Genomic DNA, 24,686 nt, shown 5'->3' with positions numbered 1-24,686 from the left:
TATATGTTACGTGAAAAGCTCTATCTTATTTTGGTTTTAATTCTATGTTGATGCTATTTTTATGATCATTTTTATTGCTTTTTATTTGCTATTGTACAACGTTACTGTGTGTTTTTTGTGTTAGCCATTCTTGTCACAAATTGTATTTTTGAAGGCACGTTTAATAAAAAAAAATAAAAAATAAAGGCAACAAAGCATGCAGGAAAAGCCTCTTTCTGTGTGACGATGGACAAGGAAGCGTCATTCTGCACCCAAAGTGGCGTAAATAAACGGGTGCCGTGGACGCCTCTTCATTTGCACTGATGACGTCACCAAGCACCCCGTTCTCAGCCCCCCCATCTATCTACTCCCCATTTGAGTTAGCCTGCTCTTAGTCAACAATAATCATGCTTCAAAATCAGTGGGAAGGACAAAACCGTATTGAATCCCCACTCCAATATTGTTCCAATAAATTTATTTTGTTTTGTTTTCCAGGATTATAAAGGATGCGCATCGCTTACGCAATCGAGTCCAAATGATGGAGGGCTTAAGATGTCCACATCTCACGAAAGAAAAACAAGCCATGCCACCAATGGTACGCAAGTGAACCAACCCATAGAGGCTATTTCAGTGACGTGCCATTCCTTTATGGTCTATGTGTGTCTCCACAATCGTCGTCATTGTGATTTTTTTGTTTTTGTTTTAGTTATTTCTTAATTAGGTTGGATGTCTTTTCGGGAGCGAGGATTCCTACTACTGCCACAAAAGGCGCCACCGCGATAAGGGGCACTCGAATGTCGAGGAGACGGCTGTGTATCTGTTCAGTGGAGTTGGAAAAGAATCGAAAAGACTTGTGAAAGGACATAAAGTGCCGCTCGTCGTGACTCGGATAGGCAACAGTTATGACATTTCGTAAAGACTTAAAGGAGCTGTATGGCGTAAGACAAAGGGGGTTATGTAAGGCTGCGCAGCAGCTTTTGCGTACGTGTAGCGCGCACGCACTCGTCAGAAAGTTCCCAAATGCAGCCAATGAACGAGCAACAAATGTGCAAACTTTCCAAGCGCCATTGAAGATGACGCCGATTGAGCGCTTTATAGGAAGCTCGCTCGCTGAGTTCTTACGGCTCGTTTGGTTCATTTTACTGGCCTGCTCGCACCTCTTCACGTGGCTCCAGCACCAGCTCCAGCTCCAGCAGGTCCGAACGCTCCCTCGCTTCCTAGTCATCCTCGAAAGAAGATGAACTTCTCCAAGCTCCTGTGCTTGGTGCTCGTGTACAGCCAGCAATTTGGGCAAGGTAAGGGCGTTGAATTCAATTCCTATGTTGCTAACCATTTTGCGCAAGCTTTTAGGCGCATGAATAAAACTGGACTTAGGAGAGAGACGACGCTTTTGTTGTGTGTGTGTGTGTGTGTGCCTTGCTTTTTCTCTGCCACGTCACTTATACACGATAAAGAATAAATTTTGATTTTTGTTAACAAATTGAAATCAATGTTGCATTCTTAAACAATGTGGCGCTTTTTGAATAGAGATTACACGTTACCTTGATTTCAAAGAAAGCCTATTTTTTAAAAAAAACTTTTCTGCAAACGGTATACTCTAAAAAGAATGAATTCAGACTTGTTTTCCGCAACAGTTAAAGGAATCACATTTTGCATTTTGAAACTGAACGTGGTGGGTTTTTTAATATAGTTAATCAAAATACGTTACCTTGCTTTCAAAGAAAGCCTATAAAATAAAAACATTCAAAACCACTCATGGAAACTTGATTGCAAACGGTATCCACTGTCAAGAATAAATTCAGATTTTTTTTTTTTTTTTTTAAACAAAGGGAATCACATTTTGCATTTTCAAACGGAACATGGGACTATAGCGAATCACCAAGTGTTGCCTCGGCTTCAAAGAAAGTCCATTTAAAACAAAAGATTTAAAACCACTTTCATTGCAAACCGACCGTCTACATTTTTTAAACAATAAAAGGAATCAGTTTCCATTTTCAAACCGATCATGACTTTGTTTGGTTTCAAAGAAAGCCTATTTAAAAAAACACCACTTTGATTGCAAACCGTATACACTGTTAGGGAAAAAAATTCAGATTTTTTCAACAAAGGGGATCACATTTTGCATTTTCAAACAAAACATGGCATTTTCTGAATATGAACAAAATGTTATCTTGGTTTCGAAGAGAGCCTATTTAAAACAAAACATTCAAAACCACTTCACTGCAAACCGTGTACATTATAAATAATAAAAAAAATAAACAGGGAATCATCACATGTTGCATTTTCAAACAGAACATGACGTTTTTCAATATAATAAAACACATCAGCTTGGTTTCAGAGAAAGTTTATTTCAAACAAAACATTTAAAACCACTCATAGAAACTTTAATTGCAAACGGTATAAACTATAAAGAATAAATTCAGATTTTCGTTCTCAAATTCAAATAACAAAGGGAATATTTAGCATCCACAAACAGGACATGGCGTTGCGTGGGGGGGGGGGGGGGGAATCACAATGTTAACCTTTGTTTCAAAAGAAAACCTGTTTAAAACAAAACATTTCAAACCAGTCATGGAAGCAAACAAGAAGGGCGAATTGAATTTAGTCTTATTAATAGCGGATTACAGTTTGGGGCCAGTGCAGTTTCATCTTTTTCTCTCGCAAACAAAAAAGTAAAGAACAATTGACAATGGCTAAATGAATATTCAGAAATGAAAACAGCAAAATGCGTCTTAACAGTCTTTCCTCAAATGTGTACTTTGCACACAGACCAGACCAGAGTGAGTGATGATACACTTTGCCCTCTTCTGCTTTTCTAGTGCTGACAGCGGTGCAGACAAGTGAAGATTGCCAGGGCACCGCTGGCTCAACTGTGACGTGCAAGCGCAAGAAGGGCGATACCGTCAAATTGAAAATCGCAGCCTCTAGTAATACCAAATGGATGAAAGGAACTATTACAATTACGAACGAAGTTGATAAGCGTGAGATTAGTGTTGACGTGAAAACACTGACGATCAAGACCCTGGCAGAAGGCGACGAGGGAGAGTACACGGCCAGCACATCACCAGAGGAAAAGTTCCAGGTCCAAGGTTAGATGTTGCAGGAAAGCCGCTGGCCACACAAAAAAGCTTCTTGTGCACCATTTCCTTCGCACAGGGCACACACATGTTTTAGAATGTGCGCGCGCACAGGGACAACACGCACACACTCCACACAGGGAAACTGCGTTTGCAAAATTCTCTTATGCTCAGGAGAAAAGTTGGAGAAAAAAACTGATTTGTCCAAAGTTTGACCAAAATAGCAAAGCATCTCGGCGCCTTTTTCCACTTAGTTAGTGCCACCGTCTTTGCTCAGAGTGAGTGATTCTGCTTTTCTTGTGCTGGCAGTGGTACCAGTCTGCGAGGGCAGCCAGATTCAAAAGCCGACATGCAAGGGCAAGTTGGGTGGAGAGCTCGAATTGAAGATCTCAATCAATGCTTCAGGCGATGTCAGCTGGAAGAAGGGAAAGACTCCTATTCCTAAGACTACAGAGAAGTACACCTTGGGTACCACCAACAATGTTCCCCTGACGATCAAGGACCTGAAGGCCGACGACGAGGGAGAGTATACGGCCTCCGGGGGCGGCCTCACAAAGCCAGAAGTGTTCACCGTCCAAGGTTTGGAAAGCCGCTTGCCACTTCTTGTGCACCATTTCTTTCCCCTTTGGTCACTTGTGCTTTTTTTTCTTGTGCTGGCAGTGGCGACAATCTGCACGGGCAGCAGCAGCTCACCCAAGGCGTGCGTGGGAACCCTGAACAAAGACCTCGTATTGAAAGTCGGAAGCCCAGCTACCCAAAAAGTCGATTGGAAGAAGGACGGGTCTCCTGTTAGCGGTGACAAATACGTCAAAAGCGGAACAGATGACATTGCGCTGAGGATCACCAACCTGGCAGCAGGCGACGCGGGAACCTACACGGCCGCCTACGACAAGAACACCGCCGACACCAAAGAGACCTTCACTGTCAGCTTTCCGAGTGAGTTTGATGTTGCACAATCCACTCGGTGGTACGAGACCCGAAAAGCTTTGACCCGAAAACATTTTGCGTTTCATTGGCAGTGGAAGCTAACCAAGAAGCTAGCCCATTCAGCGGCGCTTTTCCCTTTACAAAGCGCACTCGCGGTGCTGCGTGCAAAAGTGTGCGGCAAGTTCAAACGTTGCCAGCTGACCTTTTCCAATTGCCATTCTCCCATTCATATCCGAAAGGCGATGAGAGCGGCGGCGGCAGCGGCGGCGGCGGCAGCGGCGGCGGCGGCGGCGGCGGCGGCGGCGGCGGCAGCGGCGGCCGCGGCAGCGGCGGCGGCGGCAGCGGCAATACCACTGACACAGTTGTTGTGCGCACCAAGCCCAGAGACGAGAACGGCCACGGCGGCAGCGTCCTGTCCTACTCACCTGCTCTGCTGGTGACGGTCACCCTGGTGCATCTCCTGCTTCAGCTGGCCGCCTAGAAGACCGCAAGCCGAAGGTGGAGGCAGAAAAAGTGAGCGCCAGCCACTGCATGCATTCTGCCATTGATTAGCCACTATAGGCGCATTTAGTCATTGATTAAGCTTACATTTACCACTGTAGGTGCATTTAGTTGAGTTTTGCCACTAGGCGGGCGTATTTAGTCGTTGATTAAGCTTACCTTTGCCACTCGCTGGCGGCGCATTTAATCATTCATTTTTGGCTTAGGTTTGTATGCGCATTTTGCTTTCGATTGATAATGCTTCTTTTGCTTATTGTTCTCTCCCCCCCCCCATAATCAATAAAATGATCAATCAATCCTTGTTTGTTCTGAATGAGCTCATTCATAAATGGCAAAGGGTGAAGTTGAATTTCGATTCTGCGAATCCAGATCTTCCTTCAAATTGTCTTCACTTTTATCCTGGCAAAACAAAGGTTAACATTTGTCTTGCGGCTTGACCAGTGACTTTGCTGTAATTGTATTTCTAAGTGGGACCAAAGGGAAAAAAGACAGCCAATGTCATTTCAAGTTCTCCGAAGTTTTCATTCAGCATTACTTGAAACGGTGAACAAAACCAAGCAATCAGGTAGGTGTGTGCAAGAAAGCCGTCAAGCAGATGACTCACTCACTCACTCACTGCATCCTTTCAAAATGAGTGTCAGCCTTCCTCTGTGCTCGCATGCACCTCGCTCGTGCAGTATGCTTCTTCCTGTTTGTGCGACCGACGGACGGACGGAGCAGAGAGCGGCCGCTCGCGCCTGTTTCTTCTACTGAGCTGGAGCCCCTTCTCGGGAGCCTCCGTCTGGCTGGCACTCTTCTGAGACGCTCGCCGCCCGTGATGGATGCCGGACACTAGACTGCAGGTAAGATCCAAAGCTTCGCTATAACTAGAACCGGCCGGGGTCAAACTTTGGAACAGTCTGAGCAAAGTCCAAATATTCACCAGTTTAAAACGTACAAAAAGATGTTGATTGGCGGGTACAAGGACTAAAAATACTACATGACTCCACAGAAGCATAAATGAAACGGAAAAATAACTTTGGAAGGATATCGGTCTACTTGTGTTCTGTTGTAGATTTATCGCTTGAATGGATAAAATGAGAAAGGGGTAGGAACCTAAAAAGCGATGCTTCCCCCTACTCCTTTTCAAGCATTCTTTATTGATTAGTTTTTTCTTTTTCAGTTTGTCGGTTTATTGTTTGTTCTACGGACTTATATACGGCACTTTAAAGTGTTATTTGTTTTATTTTTTTAATCTTTTTATGTTTTAGATATGTAAGTATAATCAATCAATCAATCAGGATGGCCGGCCGGGTCCAAAGAGACGCGCGTACGTGTTTTATTTGGAATGGCACGACGCGGACTCGTGTGTTGTTTTCAACTTTTGTCATTCCATACGTAAGACGGCTTTTCGACGTCGTACAGTCATACGGAGATTGCTGCGCGGTCGGCGCCTTTTCAAAAGCTTTGCGTACTGCAACGGTTGGCCCATGACGACAGATGCTTCCGACTCAGCCTCAGGAAGGGAATCATCCATTTCTCTTAGAAATGAGGTCTCCATCTTCTACACAAGTTGTTGAGACATAGCTCGATTGTCGTAGAGGACGACATTTAGACGGATGCAATTGTGTAGACAAAAGTATTTGGACGCCGGACCATTACACCGTCCTACAGGAAGCGTGCAGTCAGAACAAATTGATGTCGTGAGAGGCTCCTCACAGACACATACGCAAGTTGGATCACAGGTGCGGGTGCAAACGTTCAGCAACTGCCTGACCTTGAGATTGATCTACTGGGTTAAAAAGTTTCCTTTCGTATCGTTTTCCGGTGGACGCCATCCATCATACGGTGAATTGAAGTATCGCTATGTAAGATTGAAGTCTTTCAATCTCAAGGAAGCTCCCTGTTGGTCCCTCTTCTGTCCTCCTTTAGTCTGTGGGAGTAAACCTGAGCGTTGGATCACACCACAACAATGGGGAGGCACCTGCTTCCTCAACTCAACATGGGAAGTCGCGCTTCCCGTCAGGAAGCAGTTGGTAATGGGACCGTCAGATGTGAAGAGATGGAGGAGGAAGCCATTGAGGGGAGGGGCATGAGAAAGAAGCACAGGTGAAGGTGCCAGCTTTGAAAGAACAGTTCCACGCCATTGGCCGCTCTGCTCAGGCTAAGACCACCTTTAGAAGATTACATTGACCATGAATGTCCATCGAGGATTTTCGAAGAAGCAAAAAGCCTGATCGGCTGTCACCTCAAGGAGAACAATCGCCGTGAAAATGCGCCATTCGATACACTTTCTAAATTTCTCTAAATATTATGACCCATGAATCATTTGTTCCAAAAAACAACAAAAGGGAAGTAACCCTGTTGACACCAAGGGACAGCATCCTCTTGTGAAATGTTCTCATAGTCATCGCACAGTTGCGACATTCTACAAAATAAATAATACAAGGGCGTATAGCCATGTTTGCTTTCAATTCGTGTTAGTGATTGAAAATAATTTGTTTCTCCGCATCCCATGTAAATAGGCCGGAGTAACATGACATCGGAGCAATCTGATTGGATGTTGTCAATGTCTGACGTCATTTCACATCTTTTTTTTTTTTTATCCTCCGCCCCTTGACCTTGATTTTGATCTTCCTCGTGTGTGTTAGTTTTTGCCCATTCGCTCTCTGACCGTGTGTGTGTGTGTGTGTGTCTGTGTGTGTGTGTGTGTTGAAATTTGAGAAGTTTAAATGCTCTAAAATGGAAAACCTTAAAAAAGCAATATCCTCTTTTACACCGAAGGAAGTATTTGGTGCTTCTCAATTTCGACCTATTGTACATATGCGCCATGTATTGCGTTGCCATGGAAACGCCCCACAAAGTATTTCCTGTACTGCAGTACTTCTTTCTCTGTTCTAATTTTGCTAAATGAGTGAAACAGGGACACGTTATTAACAATCAGTCACTTTTTTAATAATGGAGTCATTGTTTACATGTACATATAAGCAAACATTTAGGCATATCTTATCGACAAGAATAACTTATTGCAGTTTATTGAGCTCGAAACTGCGTTGTGAAACTTTTCGTCATTTGTCTGCATGGCTATTATACTGCCCTCTAGTGTCCATATCACGCAGGGATTGTTTCTTGGCATTCTATTTAATTATGCTACTACTACTTTTTGGGGGGGCAGTTCTGTCGGCTTTTGGAACAGATGAATGACATTTTCATTCGTTTCAAAAGAAAAAGATGATTTGGAACTTGTCTCTCAATGCATTGCTGTTTAAAATCAAGTCAAGTCAAGTCAAGTCAAGTCAAGTCAAGTCAAGTCAAGTCAAGTCAAGTCAAGTTTATTTGTATAGCCCTAAATCACAAACAGTCTCAAAGGGCTTCACATAGACAAAAATTGACAATACAAAAAAAAAAAAAAAATCTACACATATTGATACGTTTCTTTTGTCAAACTTTCTCTGTCACTGCTAACTTTACTGCTGTTTTTCACCTCACGTGATTTTTTTTTTCTTTTCTTCCGGAACGATCACACCAAAACAGCAGCACAAGCATTGCCGTGTGATTCAAAATGAAAAACATCCCCTTTTTCTGTCTTTCACTACATTGACATTGTGCTGCTGTGTGTCATGTGAGGAAGTAGCACATCTACCAGAGAAGAGATGAATGCCTCGGCCGCTGTCTGTTTGATCGTATCTCCGTAATTAATCACGATTATTGTTGTGCGCAGAGCGTGAGGCAACATGCAGCACACCTCTTGCACGGAGGACAGGATCCGTCACGCTCTGGACCAATGTCTGGATGGGCTGGGATGCAGTCCCACAGCAGCTCACCGCTGGGATGGTAAGAACTCACTCAGGAACTTTTGTTCTAAACCAGCAAACGTATTTGTGAGATTTTTGTATGAAGTACCAAATGCAATCGACAGTTTGACAATTGGCTTTTGTATCTTAAACATCTCAAAATGATAAAACCAGCTGAAACATTTCCGAGCTAGAAATGTACCAGGCGAGATAATTGGCTTTTATATTATCTCTTTTTTGCCGCCACGGTCGAGCACTGGTTCGCACGTCCGCCTCACAGTTTAGATGATGCGGGTTCGATTCCCCCAATGATGACTGGGTTAGGCTCCAGCAAGCCCGTGATTGCCGTGGGGACAAGCGGGACAGAAAATGAATGAATGGATGATTTATTTATTCTTACACATTTCCACCCATCCCCAGAAGGAAACATCTAATGAATTGTCATTGTGGGTTTTTTTTTCGGAAGAATTGTTTTGCGTTGTAGTAATTGTTTTGTGGACTAAGAGATTCTTTAAAGCAAAAAAACATGCTTGAATTAGGTGTCAGAGGAAGTTGTGTGGCTTAACATCTGTGAGGAAGTGGTGCTGACAAGAAGTGTGTGTTTAGGTTTCACACGTCATTCTTAACTCCTTCACTGCCATCTAGACGTAAAAAAAAAATCCAACTGGGCTGTGTGTGTTGTGTTCCAGTGCTGATGTGCTCCGTGGGTCAGTCAATGAACCGCTGGAGCCTGGAGGAAGTGGTCAAGAGAGACCCAGACAACTCCATCATCCTCTTGCAGCAGATCCTGAGGAAGACCAAAGAGGTTAGGATGGTCCAACGCAAAAGTCACAAATTCTTTCACAACTAGTGAGCGAGTGTGTGTCCTTGTGCACAGGTCCAGGAGAGGTGTCATTACCAACTAGTGGCGCCACTTGCCATCATGTTCACCTCCACACTGCTGCAGGTACAAATCTTTCTGCCAAGAACCCATCACGTCTTCACGTTCTTCTCACCACATACTAGTCCGCACTACTTTTGCTCAATCTTTTCCAACGTCTGCCAGACGCCATACTGTCCTCCAGATATGGAGCTACTCCAGAACGCTATGGAGGTGTTCAGTATTTTCCTCACGTGGCCCGAACCGTACTGCGGGGTGTGTCGACATCTGCTCTCCACGCTCGAGCTGGAGATCAAGGCGCCGGGTATATTGTGCGCGTTTAAAATGGCGGCTCTGTTCGTGAGTTGATATCAAAATAGTGTCCTGATGTGCCTTTCTCTTCCTCAAAGGGATTTCCTTTCAGAGACTGGTGAGAGAAGAACAAGACCTGAACCTCAGCTGTCAATCCTCCAAGTCCGTGTATGTTGTTGCTGTCATGAACATACACGATGTCCGATTGTGAATAATATTTGAATGAATTCCGTATGACCGCAGGACGGTTCTGCTGATGAACCCGAGCGAGTTGCCTGCTGACTTTGTGTCAGTGGCCGAGCAGCTGAGTTGCGTTCAGCACCCGGAAAAAGATACCTTCATTACGCTCATCAAACATGCCTTCCAGTCCACGCTTGGCACCAAATATCCACTCTGCGATATTCACGCAGTCTTGCAGGTATGTTCTCACACACAAATACTATTATACTATTTTTTTTAAAGTGGGAATTCGCTGTTCTTCATTGACATAAAATATTCAATATTGTTACCGAACGTGCAGGCAAAATCAGCCGATGAACTGAGGGAGATGTTCTCCGTGGTCAGTGGTGCGTTAGAGACGGCTGCAGCCATGAGTTCTCCTCTGGACGGACGTGACCATGTGATGCGGGAACTGGAGGAACTGAGGGAGAGACTGAGCATCCCTTCATCCAGCAAAAGGAATCGTGATGGTACTCAAATTTTTTTTTTAAATGGTACCGTCATGATATGTAAGTTATTTCTGTTTTTCAAACAGGAATGCTACAGACGTTCCCAATCCCCACAGCCAAGTGTCGCGTGTTCCACTGGGAAAAAGATAACTTTGGTAAAATCGATATATATACCGTATTTTCCGCACTATAAGGCACACCGGATTACGAGGCGCACCTTCAATGAACGGCCCATCGTAAAACTTTGTCCATATATAAGGCGCACCGGATTATAAGGCGCACCCTCAATGAACGGCCCATCATAAAACTTTGTCCATATATAAGATATATGGGCCGGACTTTGGTCACGCCTGCTGTAAGGGCTCAATATTGGTCCATATATAAGCCGCACCTGATTATAAGATGCACTGTCAGCTTTTGAGAAAATTGGAGGTTTTTAGATGCGCCTTATAGTGCGGAAAATACGGTATATATCTCACGTCTTGTATCCACCTCACAGAGGTCACTAATGAGGGCAATTGCTAAGGAAATGAAAAGATGGTTGCTAATGTGATTCATTTGATACCCACAGACGTCTTAAACACCCTTCTGGAGGACGAGGGGCAAAATTTGTCCACCGGGGAACAACCAAAGGAGGATGAGGATGAGGCGGACATTGAGGACGACGAGGGCCACGACACCTTGTCCATTGTGTCGGAGTCTTACGCTCCCTCGTTCAACTCCGGAGCGGACAGTGACTTTTTCGAGGATTCCGACGACTCCGTCGGCTCACCAAAGCCGGCCAAGTCTTCGGCTCGGCTCAGCCAACACTTGTACCGCCTCCTCCGGAAGCCCAAGAGGTCGCTGAACCGCGCCAAAAGTTTGGGATACACGGAATCCAAAGACTTATCTGTAGTGCGGGAGATCCGTTCCAACTCACTACCTCACCACGTGCAACTTCGTAGTCCCGAGCCGTCGTCCTCTCAGGTTCCGTCAGTTTTCAGTTCTCAGTTCTCTCGGACCGTCCGGCAGGTTTGCTTCAGAAGGCGACCCATCCTCAGCTGCGACCAGGACGAGCAGAACGCCACGCTGAGGGTGGTGGTGTTCGGCGCCGACCACGTCGCCGGCAAGTTGGCGCGGGCCTACAACAGCCTGAGACAAAAAGAAAGCGCTCGTCCTCGTCTCAGCCAAGTCTTCAAAATTCAGTTCTACTTTGTGCCTGTTAAGAGAGACTCAGCAGCTTGTCTCACTTCTCCCACATCTCAAGGAATCAATGTAAGTAGAAGTCTTTAACTCTCCCTACAGTTCTGGTTACGATATTAAGTCATTGAAGACTTTTTTACTCAACAGGAGGTCGTCAATCTTAATGGAACAGAAGACAGCACTAATGACGTGGCCCATCTCCTCGGGATCCTGGATCCCTGGTACCAAAGAAACACTCTCACCCTACTTAAGTTACCCACCAACATCGTCTGTCAGGTACAAACCACCTCTTGCGCTTCTATGCTATTCTTCTTCACTGATTAAAAATAACCATTCTGTCCAAAAGCAAACATCCAAGACTGAGTCAGAGTCGTACGACAGCTCATATGAACATCGACTCCCGATTCTCGCCGATCTGGTCCTTTACTATTGCCGTTACGCAACACGGCCGGCTCTGATCCAACTCTACCAAGCTGAGGTTTGACACTTTATATCAAATATTTGCGTGAACCTGGAAGCACTGGAAAAAAGGTATCCATCGGAGGCGTCTGCTTTTGCATCTCAACTCCATTTTGCTGTCTCGCAGTTGACGTTAGCCAGTGGCGAAAGACGGACGGAGGTGTTTGTCTATTCCCTCGAGTTGGGTCACACTGCCGGGACCAGAGCCATCAAGGCTATGGGTGAGCGGAAAAATAATGTTGTTCAATACAAGACGGGTTGTTATGACAACCAAATGTGGCAAATTTCAGCAGATCAACATTTGTCTCGTTGTGTTTGTAACCATAGCTGACACTTCTCATTTGCGTGCGGAAGTAAAAGGAGCTGAAGTTGATGTGTTAAAGTGGGATTTATTTTGGTTCGTGAGTCACCCTCATCAAGTGACATGTTTGCCGAATGTTAACACGCCATTTAAAAATCCATTGACATGCTAATCGTTATTAAAAAGGCCCAGTATTAAAAAGGAGGCCTATCTAAACACAAATGGTGGAGCAACACGTGTAGACAAACAATAGAACATTGCTTACAGATGTGTGTATTGTTTGTTCGCTATAAAAAATGCTTCACATTACATCATCGTGTTTACTCTTTTTGTGATAATAGTAGAGAAAGTATTCTGTTTTTCTCTTTACAACTGTCGGAATATAATTCATCTCACACAGGCACGGCCAGCAAACGGTTTGGTATCGATGGTGACCGAGAAGCTGTGCCTTTAAAACTTGACATCATGTACAATCAAGTATGTTGTTTACCTTTTAAAAAGTCTTCCTGCATTTCTAATATCACTCTTTTCTCTATATTGTCATTAAATATAACTTTAGCCCCAAATAATAGGTTTTAATAAACTACTATATAATAATACCATAAGATATGATTAAAATAACACGATCATTTTAAATGATATATGATTAATAGGATTTTTTTTTTTTTATGCTGCTTAGGTCGTGATAAGTGGGAGGAGTCAGTGCAGAAGAGAATCGAAAATGTGCACTTCAGTCAACTTGACTAAAGCCTGCAGGAATCCTGAAGAGTTAGGTGGGTTGTGTTGAGAAACAAGTATATTTTTTTTCAGAGCCTTTTCAACCTCAGAATATGGTTCTAAATGTGTACCACTGTTAGACTCACAGCTGGAGTGCCTGCAACTCAGCATGACCGAAGTTCTAAAGAGACAGAATGGGAAAAGCAAGAAGAGCTACAACATGGTGAGCGAGTCATCACAGTGACCCACAAATTAATCGCTTACGCAATAACATGTCTTTTATGAATAGCACCTGAGTTTGACTGAGGTGAAGGTGGACAAGGTGCAGGTCTGCGGTGCTGCAGACACCACCTTTGCTGTCTGTCTAGACCAGGATGAGAAGAAGGTACTACAAAGTGTCATCAGGTAAGAACAGCACCAGTGAAATTGGATGTAGGCATCACAATATGGCTCATCAGAACTCAAATGACAGGATTGCACTCGTCTTGAATTTTTGTCTCTCTGCTGTTTAGGTGCGACATCTCCCTGTGCTCCAAACCCGACAGCTCTTCAGATTGGAGGCAGCGGCAGGCCCAAATGTCGGCCCAAATTCAGCCACTGCACCCGACCTTCTGCTCGCTCCTCTGTCTGCCCATCGTCACCTTCAGCGGAGCACTACCCTGACCCTTAGGAGCTCTGCTTTCAGGACTTTGGAAGAAAAGAGTGTATATGCAAACAAAATGGATGCTTAAGACTGACTTCTCAATTCTCTTCCAAAACACTTTGCTATGACACAACTAAAAATACGAATGTATAAATTGAGTGCAAACGTTGTATAGTAGATTTTTTTGTGATGTCAGAGTTTGTTCTAGGCCGTTGGGAAATTATACACAGTTTGGACGACAGAGGGCGATGTTGGCACAAATTAGGGGTTTGATTGATACAATTAAGTATGAACAGTTTTGGATTTATTGTGTCAATATGACTTCCCCTGAGTGGTAGCTTTAATGCACATTTGTGTTTTGACACGTTTTATTTGAACTTATTTTCCATTTTGCACTTTCCACATATGTGCGTTTCTTTCTGTTAGAGGAAAATGCTCAAATGATATTCCTCAGACTAGAATTATTTTATTGCAAAGAAACTCAACTATTTAAAAAAAAAGTTCTAATGATTAATAAGGTACTTTGGGGATAGGATAAAATTTTATAATTGTGTGTGAATTATTGTCGTTGTTTTTATGGTTAACTTTATACATTGTTTTTTTTAATACGCATAAAATATTGAAATTTAAATGGTGTGTTATTTATTCTACCCTAGTTCCGTCCGTCACTTTGACAAATGATCTCATTGGTTGATCTGGCGTCATTTTAACCGGCCTCCCCATTGGTCGGCTGTCTTAATGGGCGTGGTTAAAAACGTCCCCATGATTAGTGCCGCTGAAGAAAATGTAGCCTTCAAGTTAAAGTTGACGGCAGTCGCGGTCTTCACGCCATTCAGAGTAAGATCCATTTAATTCTACGATTTATTGACATGTTTACGTGTAGATGACATACAAGTGTGTATTTTGTTGTTGTTTTGGAAACGTTGACATGAGTCAGGCGAACAGGTGTCGCTCGCTCTCCTTGCTTGAGTGTGTCATGTGTTTGTGCTTCTACTTTTAACTAGGCACATCTCCGTTTATCGTATCTTATTATATAAACAATGTCCTCCATCAATTGTGTCATCTCAAAATATTTGTGACTCTGAGATATTTACATTATTAATGAACAATGCAGGTCGTTGAAATTGACCATAACGTGCTATTTCTACACTGCTTACTATTTTAGAGGAGCTTGGTGGGGAGTATTAGACTCATCATTGGATTTACTGTACAGGTAATTTGTACTTTTTTTGGATTAAGATAAGGTTGAAAAAATAAATCTGTAAGAAATCAAGGGTATACAGTACCCGGTTCTCCCAAACTATATTACAAGAATTAATGTTATTGGTATATCAATGTAACATAATGACTTTGTAAAATCCTGCATTAGAAACCCAACATGACACAGGAAGACCCAGGGGATGCTTGTTTAAATGTTTTCCCTCCTGAGATAATAAAGGCGTTTTGATAAGAGTGCCAGATGTGATTGGACCCCCCGAAGTGGCTTGTTGTGTCTCTTAAATTCTAAAACCACGCTTCCTTGTTTTATTGTCCGACTTCCTGTTGGCCGTGAGGGGCATGACTGGCGTTGTTTGCCAGTGATCCTTCACTGATACCGTTGACTAAATAAACTTAGAAGATATCCTTGACAAAAAATCTGACAATTAAATTCTTATACTAACCAAATGCTGCCAAGGAAGAAAAGGCGAAAGCATCAGTATGAAGGTACTCTTAAATGGGGCAGCACAATTCCAAAATGGCTACCCAGCTAGGAAGGATTTCCTAAGATGCCCTGAAAGTACTTGGTGTTCAAGATAAATAAGTGTTAGCAAACTTAGTGAATGTATTTTCGCAAACAGTTTCATATCCTGCTACTGTTATTGCGATATACCTAAAATGGCCTCGCCTTTATTGGGATGGAAGACATTTTCTGTTGTTGGCTTTGGTAAGACGGTAACAGTTTCAGTCTATTATGTCATCCTTGTGCTTCACTTTCCATGCTGATTCGTCATGCCTGGAGGTTGCGACCGGCGCAGGGATGACGTGCCCAAGGCAAGGCCAGGGTGTTCTTTTTTTTTTTTTATGTATAGCACATTACTCAGACAAAGTAACTCAGTGTACTTCAGACAAGAGGCAACTATAATGCTACTTGGTTCAGTTTTGAGCTGAGTAGCATAAACGCAGTCCGCTTCTCGATTAGCATAAATTTGTGAGGTTTTTGTGTGACGTACGACGTAGTACGTTAAGAACATCGAGTGGACGTGTCTTTAAATGTAAGCCAAGATTGTGAATTATTATGACACCCTTAGGACAAAAATGTTTCAAACAAAACAGCAGTTTCTGTTTAGCCCTGACTGTGTTCACAATTCTCTGAACTCTCGGTCACATGGCCACTTCATAAGGTGGGAGGAGGAAAATGTCTCTTTGCATTGGCGAGTTTATATTTAAATGTGCGTTAGCTATTTTCATTTTCTACCTTTTTGAACAAAATTGCAGAAGCCTATATTGTCACCACACTGTAGATATGACCCAGTTCTCAGCGAGTATTCATGTACGGTAAGAGTTCACCTCCAAGGCGATCTTAACTTTGGGGATTTCCACTTAAGCAAAAGACGTACTTTAGCTCTGCGAGCGCACTTCCACGCATTGCTCTCAACTCCTTCCTGTTTTCCGAGGCGTCTTAAGCGCGCCAGAACGGAAACGCATTGTTCCCAACCTTGTTTGAGCGTCGCCACACGTATGGTGACTGTCGGCGGCAGCAGGCGAGTGGCATCGCGGACAGAGCAGGGACTGAATCACTTGGACAGAAGAAAAATAAGCGGGGCCTTAAAATTATTTGGGTGGGCTACACTACTGTCTTGTATACCTTTCTGAATACAGTTTAGGTTAAAGGTCAGCTGCGGTGTGCACCCTGGATTAGTTCTCAGCCAACTGGAGCATCATACAATAACATACTCGTAACTTCATGGTATGTTCCCATACGCAATATTTACTTGAGGGACTGTTGATTTACTGCTTGTGACAAAAACGTCAATCTTTTTTTTTTTTTTTGCTGATGTTTTTTTAGCCAAGAACCTATTTATAGATGTTTTTCCTTCTCCTTCTCAAGTCATCATCGTCTGCCCACTCATTCAGACAGAGGAAGTGTTGTATACGTGTCAGCCTTTTGCACAGTGCACGCTGTCGAGCGAACACGTGGCGTCGGCGGTTAGGTTGCAGCCTTGCACACAAAACGATTCCTCAGCACGCCTTGTGCCTGTGCGGAAATGCACGTGTGAAATCATCTTATTCAAGTGTTTCCTGTGAATGTATTGCATAAAGAAAATATTCAAAAACTCTTTGTGAAGTGACCTTGAGTGACTTGAAAGGCGCTTCGAAATTAAATGTATTATTATTATTATAAAAAAGATAAATAAATAAATTTGAATTTAGGGAGAAAAGTATCAAAAATGAAGATCACATGCAAAGTTATTCAAATTCCACAATTCTATTCTTATGGTTTATTAATTGCTTACAGCTTTCAGGATGTTTTGACGTTTTTTTTACTCTGATTTATCTTACTCAACAATGTTCCCATTATTTCATTCGGTAAGATTTATTATAATGATTTGATCTTTTTATCTATTCTGCTTTGTTCTAATATTTTCCAGCCTTGTTCGTGTCTTATTTATGGCAATAAATTTTATATATATATATATATATATATATATATATATATATATATATATATATATATATATATATATATATATATATATATATATATATATATATATATGCTGACTTCTTTTTTTTAGAATTATTCTAGTTTCAAATCATATCTGTATATGTCATGAATATGGCAGCTGATTAGCCAACACAAGGGACAGGGAAAATGAGTAGACAAGATAAGAAACCAAGGAAAAAAAAAAGAAAGAAAATATGAAATGAAGACATCATGAGAGTTGGCAACCGTATGTTGCCTCATGACCTCAACCCACCTCTTGCTTTCTCTCTCTCCTTCTCAGCTCTGTCAAGTTGAATGGAGAACTCAACACGGGAGTGTGTTGCTCCGTATGGCCACGTGACATTTGTGTGGTAAGTTTTTAAAAAGAAAAATTACTTTAAAAACTGTGTTATTTACTGAGGGGCTTATTCTCCTGTCTGCACATTTCTTATATGCCTGGACAACTGCTAGTCAACTGATAGCGCCTCTTTAGTCAACCCCCCCGAGAATATTTATATGTCCTGAGACTAACTACAGCTACTGACGAACGAGCGTAGAAATAAAAGTGCTTAAATCAACCGGAGATTTAAGCCGTTAAGCCTCACATCAACCAAAAAATAACTTGCACAATTTTAACACCTTCATTGTGGGTTTCTTGATGTTCACTTTCTGTTTGATGGCAAATTTGGATGGAAGTTTCCGTCTTATTTTCGCTTTCTGTTTGACGGGGAATTTGGATGGAAATTCTTGTCCGTGTCATCTTTGTAATGGTTCTTTCCAGACATGTAAAGAATGTGAGTCATGAACTGCCAGGCCCTTTGGGATAACACGGACAGGTTGTTCAACATGGAGTCCAAGGGTAAGTGATACTGTCGAAGCAAAACATGTCGACGGCACATCCAACAATTCGTTCCCTTCTTTCACCGAGCAAAATGTATTTTCATGAGTTAGAAATCGTCTAATCTCTCTACGACGTCATCAGCTGGCTGTTTCCCGACGATTCCGGAGCGAGAGCTGTACCGCAGCATCCAGGCTGTGCTGCCTCGAGAAACGGACGTCCGCCAGTCCCCGGATTGTCACAACAAAGGTACTGACTGGACCTTTCAACATGTAAAATGCAAAAGCAGACCATTTTTAATGCTGCCGTTACAGAATCGGCTGTGTTCAGATGCTAGTCAACCACTCTATTTGAATTTAACACGGTCGTACAAAATTGTGACTCGTTCGGCTAGTCCATGTGTTCAACTCTATGCTTCTGTGTAGGAATTTTAAGATGGACGTTACACAAGAAGGTTCGGAACAATCCCGCCAACAGCTTGTCTCTACTGTGGGTTCTGATAAAAGAACTGGAGAAGGTGATTGATCTTACTTTTCAGAAGTCCAAAATGCTTCAATTAATCGAGTCATTATTAAACTAGTCGGCAATCATTTTACTCATCGAGTGATCGTTCAGAGTTATTTTTTTACCTTACAATGGTCTCAATCTAAATTGTTTTATTCACACATAAAAATAAACAGATTATCTTATTTTTTATATATTTTTTGTTTAATCGAAACAAGACATTGGCAAACATCTGCTTTTACAATAACTGCACCGGTAACTGAATCAATTTCAAATATTTTGTATCAAATAAACAGCATTAAATGGGGGGGGGAATGTTTTTGTGTTTTTTTTTTTTGCAATACACTCTCATGCAAACTCCAATTTTATTTAATGAAGCGATGAAATAATATATTCTCAAAAAATATTTAATAGTGACAGCCCTAATTCATTTGTTTTGAACAATTTGGCCATTGAAGATGATTCTGAAGGTGTTTGTGTTTCTCTTAAGGCGGAGAGGTGGGACAGCCTCGAATACATCATTCCTTTGCTCCACACGCTCATGTATGCCATCATTCAGGTACATGTCTGAATTGAAAACTCCAATAAACTATCGAGGACAGAATGTGTTCGTTAAGAACAAGTTAATTAACGAAACATTTTTTGCTCTACATCTCAGACAGCCTACATCCCAGATGAGTTGTATAAGCGTGTTTATGACTTCTGTAAGCGACTGCTGACCTACCCTCTGCCCTACTGCACCATTGGGCTCAGCTACACCAGGCGAATAAAAATGGAGCGCTCCGTTCCAGGTATTTATCCGTCTTTGCGTTGCAGACACCCGACAAAACTTTTAGCCTTAAGATCCCTCGCAGGGTTGCTACGGTGAGCTGGTTGAACCAATGCTCGCACCTGCTGCAGGTCTTCTGTATCAGAGGATGGTGGTAGCGGAGCAGAGACTGAAGAATGAGCATTACCCTTTTCAGGAGAGGTACGATATGAACGATAACCCTTCTTGTGACTCGACATAATCATCGTGTCTGATTTCTTGTAGGATTTTTGTTCTGGCCGATCCCGAGGTCTTTTCTGCTTCTCTGGCCCAAGTGCTGTTGGCTGACATTGAGGCTGCATCTTCGTCAAGTTCAGAAGAGCACAAGCGCAGTGTGGTCCAACATTCCATCCAGGCCGCTCTAGGAGAGCAGTGCCATGCATCCAACCTGGCGAAGATCTTGAAAGTAAGTGCAACGATATTTATTTGTGTATTCTCGCTTACTGATTACAGTTGTAGTAATCCCTCGCTACGTCGCGGTTCGTTTATTGCGGCTTTTTAATGCTGATTTTGGAACCAATTATCTGCGATAAACGAGGGATTACTGCGATAGTATTTTTAAATGTATTTAGTGACTCGTGTTAATTTTGATTTGATGTAAAAAGTGTAACTTCCAGATGGAAAAAGAACAAATCCTCGGCCCATATATGTGTCAAATAAAACCTGCTCAATGAAGATCTGCTCTCCGTTGGCACCGGGCCTAATGTAACAGAACACACGCTTAGGCATACACACCAACCTGAGACCTTTTCTCTCTTTGCTATTAATACCAAGCCTGGATATATTTATCTTCCTGTGTGTATTTCTGTGTTTTGGGACAGGATATAGACGTGGAGCCTTATTTTCAGGATGTGATTGCAACAGCGGAGCGGTGTGTGGAAGAGGATTGCGGCAGGGTGGGGAGCGCGCTCAAGAGCCATCTTCAGCGGCTGCACGGCGATATTGTCACAGGCCCAAACCTGGGTAGGAAATTCAGCACAGCACACCAGCCATGTTGCAAGATGCGGAAAAGGATCGTCGTGGATGACTTGAAGGGAAATTACCCGCTGTGACCACAGCAACGGTTTATGTAAAACAGGCTGGCGGTAAAATCATGTCACTAAAAGATTTTTCTTTTATTCATCAGGATAATCTCAGTATTATTATTTTTTTTCTCTGTTTCTCGATTGTCTTTTTCTCAATTCCCTAATTGACAGGTTTGCGGAAGGACTTGTCGTTCGCCAGTCGTGTGCGTGATGTTTCACACCAAAAAAAGTCCTTGCTGTGTAGAAAAGATTTCTGAATGAATCAAAAGAAACAAACCGGCCTCACAAAGGACTCGTACTATCTGTTGGCATATTTGCCTAAATAACTTGTGTGAGGTTTTGCAATTTACTTAAATTGTAACAGTACAGTAGATAAGTTATTAGTTGCTGAATTGGGAGGGCCAAAAAACTATTTTACATTTGCATTTTAAATACAGATGGAAAAACACGATTGGTGAATTAACCTTAATAGCAACATCAAGATCCTATGAAATGGCTTGCAGGTCATGTATTGCTTTGGCGTGACCACAAAAATAGCAAGATTTTTTTTATTAACAATCTTTCCCTGTGTTAAGCAGTTTGCGATAGACATGTTTCCACCATCAAACTTCCTGACAGTGCAGTCAGCTGACGTGTGTCTAATTTATCAAACGTATTTTTGTTTTGTTTTTTAATTCTTCCCGGAAATTCACTGCAGTCACGTAGCCGAGCCATTTGATTCAACTGTCGTCGTCTCGTCTCCGAGAAAACGTGGATGTTTTGTTTTGAATGTCATTGTGACACTTTTGGTCCGTTCCTCTTCCTCTGTGTGTAGATGCTGCTTCCGTCGGAGCGCTTTTTGACTGCCCACTTCCGAACCCTGACATGAGCTTCCACCTGTGGACAGAGGAAGTGGATATCTGTGAGTGGCCCTGCTTATTGTTGGCGGTCTAGGGCTCTACAGGAAGTTGTTCAGACCAGTCAGCTGAATAGAATCAACAGTTCAACAGGGGTCAAAAACAATTCAAACGTTTCCTCTACTTACCCTCAATTATTTTTTTGATCCATAAAAACGGACATTTGGGGCGCTATGCAACAAATAATAAGAAATCCTTAGCATAGAGGATAAATTAAGGATAGTCATGATTTCGATAACTATTTATTGGCAAGTCACTGTAAGGCAGCTTTATTTATATAGAAAAATACTGTAGAAAAAAGACGACCAAAAAAAAAACCCGTATCCTCTTCTCCACACTTTTAATCGACAGGGCGAGAGCTAGCCAAGTGGCTGCGAACCAGTTCGTCATCCGAGCAGTTTTCCCTCAATCCGGAGCACGAGGACTCCGAGCTGGGCGACTCGCCGGGTGACCTGATGCCACCCGACAAGACCCGCTTCTCCGTCCTGTCCAACGACAGCGGCATCGAAAGAGACCTGCCCCACGGTGGTGACTCGTCGCCGGTGGCGTTGATCGAATCGGGCAGCGCCGCCGCCTCTTGGGAACCCTGCAAGAGGTACCATGGAAAAAAGATTCGGAAGACAAGACTCGATGGAGGGAAATTCACAGCTATGTAAATAAAAAAAAATGCATTACCGAGGGGAAAAAAAAAAAAAGTGAACAAATGAGCCGACACTTACACATTCTGAAGTTATATTTCATGCTTTAATGGGAACCGGGCCATTCCCTCCCCCCACAGCGAACAAGAGTCTGTCAGGTTGGCCCGACGTGGAGGCATGAAGGTGAAACCGTCTGTGAAGAACAGCGTGGCACTGATGCAGGTCACCATGGAGGGTGACGCGGGAGTACTTGGCGATAAGGGTGGAAGAAGAGAGGTCACACTGCAGAGGAGAGCAGGAAGCCATGCTTTCCTCAGACAGCAGCGGATCTTTACCGCCAGAATTGTCGTCATGGGCGGTGACGCCATTATGGGCCGCCTGGCTAAAGCCTACTACTGCTTAAGGTGAGGGACTCGATCACATACAGTAAATTGTGGTTGGCGACAGAAGGGGAGTAAAGTAGCGCAAGTTGTAGGATGAATGATTGATTGTGTAACGAAAAGATTTTTTTCTTTTTGCAGGATTAGAACCTGTACTGACAGCAATGTGTTTTTTATGATAGATTATTGCCTAATGGCCTCTGAACATTGATTGGGCTTCTCATCTGTCTCACCCTCCATTGCAGAAAAAGAGAAGCCCGGAGAGTTTTTCTTAGCATGAAAGTTAACCTGCAGTTTTACTACATCCCTGTTTGTGTGTCGCCAACGACTACGTCCTCTGGCAAGGTGAGGGAACGTCCTTTCCTTAAACATTTTTTTTGTGTGAATGGACTGTTGAACGCTATCACTGTAGTTGTAGTTGGACTAATTCCACTTCTCATATAGGAGAACTTTCAGCGCAAGCACAATCCATGCACTCTTGGATCTTACTTGAGCGTGGTGGACCCGTGGTACAACTGCAACATCAGCAGTTTAGGCTGCATGATGGCCAAGCTGGCAAAAATGGTAATCAAAAAGAAAAGAAGAAAAAACAAGTACTACATGGCAACACAGAAAGTTGCATTTTAGTGACTTTTAAATGTCTACAGGGAAATAAAGACAAATTTGATCAAGAGTCGTCATGTCACGCAAATATTTTTGCAGCGTGCAATCAAATCCACGATCCCAATTATGTTTTTACAGTAATGATAATACTCCATTTTAATTAGATTGAACCCGAACTGAATAATACTAGAAATAAATGTTTCCCTGACCATTGTACCAAGTAAGCACTTTTATTATTATTATTATTATTATTATTACCCAGCAACAAACGAACCCATCGAGGTCAAAAGAGCCATTTGTGTCCGACGTCATTTCCTACTACGTGCGAATGGGCCAGCAGCCAGTCAACTTCAACATCTACTTTGTCAAGGTATTCTGCCTTTTATTCTTTTGATGTCTTGTAAGTTTTGTTTTTTTTCAATGCATCATGTTTAAGAAAAAAACCCAAAAAACTATCTTTAATTCCCATTTTATAAAGTCAATGCATGAAAACCATGTTTACTTTTGTAATCAATAAAGTTTTCAATGGACAGCTTACATTTAGCAGCATGACCAAGGAACCAGTGGAAGATGTCTTCCTCACACATTTAGAGGTGGCCGTTCCTCATCTCCGACACGCTTCAGCGCCCATGAGAGGTGATTTCAGTTTGCAGGCATGCTGAACTATCCCTGCATACTTATCGACAGCATAATTATCTCTCAAACAGAGAAGTCGAAGAAGAGTGTGGCTAATCTACATGGAGCACTTGTCTGCGTCAGTTACAAAAAAGTGAGTTTTTTGGGGGGGGTTTCTTGTTTAAAAAAAAAAATACAAATGTAGCACAAGATGCTTTGTTACTCGCCACGTGTGTGTGTGTGTGTGTGTGTGTGTGTAGGTGACACTAAGTGGCCGCGACACTGACAGAGGCCTCCCCATGAGGACTACCGGCGCTCGCGTCAATGCCATTCCCACGAGTGCAAAAGAAGGTTCATTCCGTTGTCATTATCCCCCCCCCCGAAAAAAAAAGTTCCAGCTTTACGTTAAAGGTATCTCTCCACAATTTTAGATCTCAACTCTTTGACACTCACCTTGAAGGAATGGTCGGCAAAAGCTAAAAACAACAACGGCGTATGTTTTTCTCCCTGTTTTCCCACACTAGAAATGTCTTTCCAGCCCCCCCTCCTAACACTGCTTTAAACTTTCCAGGAGTTCAAAATCAGGAGCAATAACATCAAGATGTGTTCACTGGAGACTCTGTCCTCACTCAAAGTTACCTTAGACGGAGACTGTCAGAGGATCTACAATGATGTGGAGAGGTAAGAGTCAATCAAGCAGCAATACAAGTAGACGGACGGCATTCTTCTTAGGCCCCCCCCCCCCCCCCCCCCCTCTTCCTTTTGTGCGTTGCAGCATCGAAATCATTCCCTGCCTTGACCCTGGATACTTTGTCCAAAAAAACATGATGTCCAAATTGAAGCTGGGCGATCACAAGGACGCCGGCCTGAGCAAGTACATGAGCAAAGGACTTGGTGTGGCCGTCAACACCTTTGCGGGCTTCATCGACTGACCTCTTCTGCGTAAAGATGCTTGGGTGACATATGAAAAAAGCTCAGGGGAAATGCAGTCCTTCCTTGGTGGTGGCCACAGTCTTGTTGATTGATATCCAATGTTTTGGCCTAAGGTGCGGAGATGTGTTGCGATTGCACGTCATCATCGCCGTCCTTCCTAGTCGAGGGCTTGTTGAAGAGCTGCCGCTTGTTATCCGGGGCAAAATGTGATTGCAGGTAGTCAGTCACCTGTGCTTCATATGGATGCGGTGTAAGCAGTCTTTTATGCAGAAACGTCTGTGTGAATCCTATCGTAAATGGTGTAAATAAAGTTTTCACGATTGCCTCGAGATGAAGGGTCTTGTTTGCAGCCATGTGTCACGA

The 24,686-nt window shown here is 42.9% G+C and overlaps 3 protein-coding genes across 6 annotated transcripts; all 3 read left to right on the top strand.

The window, feature by feature from the left end:
* The first annotated feature begins 474 nt into the window (after window positions 1-474).
* On the top strand, window positions 475-4,464 carry LOC125968822 (uncharacterized). The gene is made up of 6 exons (XM_068650645.1): window positions 475-574; window positions 686-1,274; window positions 2,799-3,068; window positions 3,366-3,635; window positions 3,717-4,160; window positions 4,223-4,464. The coding sequence occupies exons 2-6, from the start codon at window positions 1,217-1,219 to the stop codon at window positions 4,462-4,464; spliced, it is 1,284 nt and encodes a 427-aa protein (XP_068506746.1). The 5' UTR covers window positions 475-574; window positions 686-1,216.
* A 656-nt stretch (window positions 4,465-5,120) lies between these two features.
* pik3r5 (phosphoinositide-3-kinase, regulatory subunit 5) lies at window positions 5,121-14,029 on the top strand. Of its 3 annotated transcripts, XM_068650684.1 has the most exons (19): window positions 5,121-5,326; window positions 6,396-6,572; window positions 8,185-8,297; window positions 8,947-9,062; window positions 9,135-9,203; window positions 9,303-9,441; window positions 9,527-9,596; window positions 9,672-9,846; window positions 9,949-10,117; window positions 10,183-10,251; window positions 10,668-11,350; window positions 11,426-11,554; window positions 11,625-11,756; window positions 11,865-11,958; window positions 12,439-12,515; window positions 12,718-12,811; window positions 12,896-12,978; window positions 13,045-13,160; window positions 13,268-14,029. In XM_068650684.1, the coding sequence occupies exons 3-19, from the start codon at window positions 8,198-8,200 to the stop codon at window positions 13,416-13,418; spliced, it is 2,466 nt and encodes an 821-aa protein (XP_068506785.1). In that variant the 5' UTR covers window positions 5,121-5,326; window positions 6,396-6,572; window positions 8,185-8,197; the 3' UTR covers window positions 13,419-14,029. The 3 variants fall into 3 exon arrangements, with proteins under 3 accessions (XP_068506785.1, XP_049575896.1, XP_068506786.1); XM_049719939.2 differs by having other exon boundaries at window positions 6,396-8,297; window positions 9,527-9,590; XM_068650685.1 differs by lacking the exon at window positions 6,396-6,572 and having other exon boundaries at window positions 5,122-5,326.
* A 56-nt stretch (window positions 14,030-14,085) lies between these two features.
* Window positions 14,086-24,652, top strand: LOC125968656 (phosphoinositide 3-kinase regulatory subunit 6). 2 transcript variants are annotated; one of them, XM_049719941.1, is made up of 23 exons: window positions 14,134-14,235; window positions 14,564-14,611; window positions 17,385-17,454; window positions 17,865-17,942; window positions 18,066-18,170; window positions 18,347-18,438; window positions 18,916-18,984; window positions 19,084-19,216; window positions 19,326-19,395; window positions 19,459-19,639; window positions 20,055-20,196; window positions 21,073-21,159; window positions 21,506-21,749; window positions 21,933-22,196; window positions 22,418-22,517; window positions 22,617-22,736; window positions 23,038-23,145; window positions 23,309-23,411; window positions 23,483-23,544; window positions 23,651-23,741; window positions 23,822-23,883; window positions 23,962-24,071; window positions 24,166-24,652. In XM_049719941.1, the coding sequence occupies exons 4-23, from the start codon at window positions 17,885-17,887 to the stop codon at window positions 24,320-24,322; spliced, it is 2,358 nt and encodes a 785-aa protein (XP_049575898.1). In that variant the 5' UTR covers window positions 14,134-14,235; window positions 14,564-14,611; window positions 17,385-17,454; window positions 17,865-17,884; the 3' UTR covers window positions 24,323-24,652. The 2 variants fall into 2 exon arrangements, with proteins under 2 accessions (XP_049575897.1, XP_049575898.1); XM_049719940.2 differs by lacking the exon at window positions 14,564-14,611 and having other exon boundaries at window positions 14,086-14,235.
* Window positions 24,653-24,686: the final 34 nt, after the last annotated feature.

The sequence above is a fragment of the Syngnathus scovelli genome, chromosome 5 (genome assembly GCF_024217435.2).
Source record: "Syngnathus scovelli strain Florida chromosome 5, RoL_Ssco_1.2, whole genome shotgun sequence".
NCBI lineage: Eukaryota > Metazoa > Chordata > Actinopteri > Syngnathiformes > Syngnathidae > Syngnathus > Syngnathus scovelli.
The sequence above is the reverse complement of the archived record's forward strand: the minus strand, read 5'-3'. Positions and strand labels throughout refer to the sequence as shown.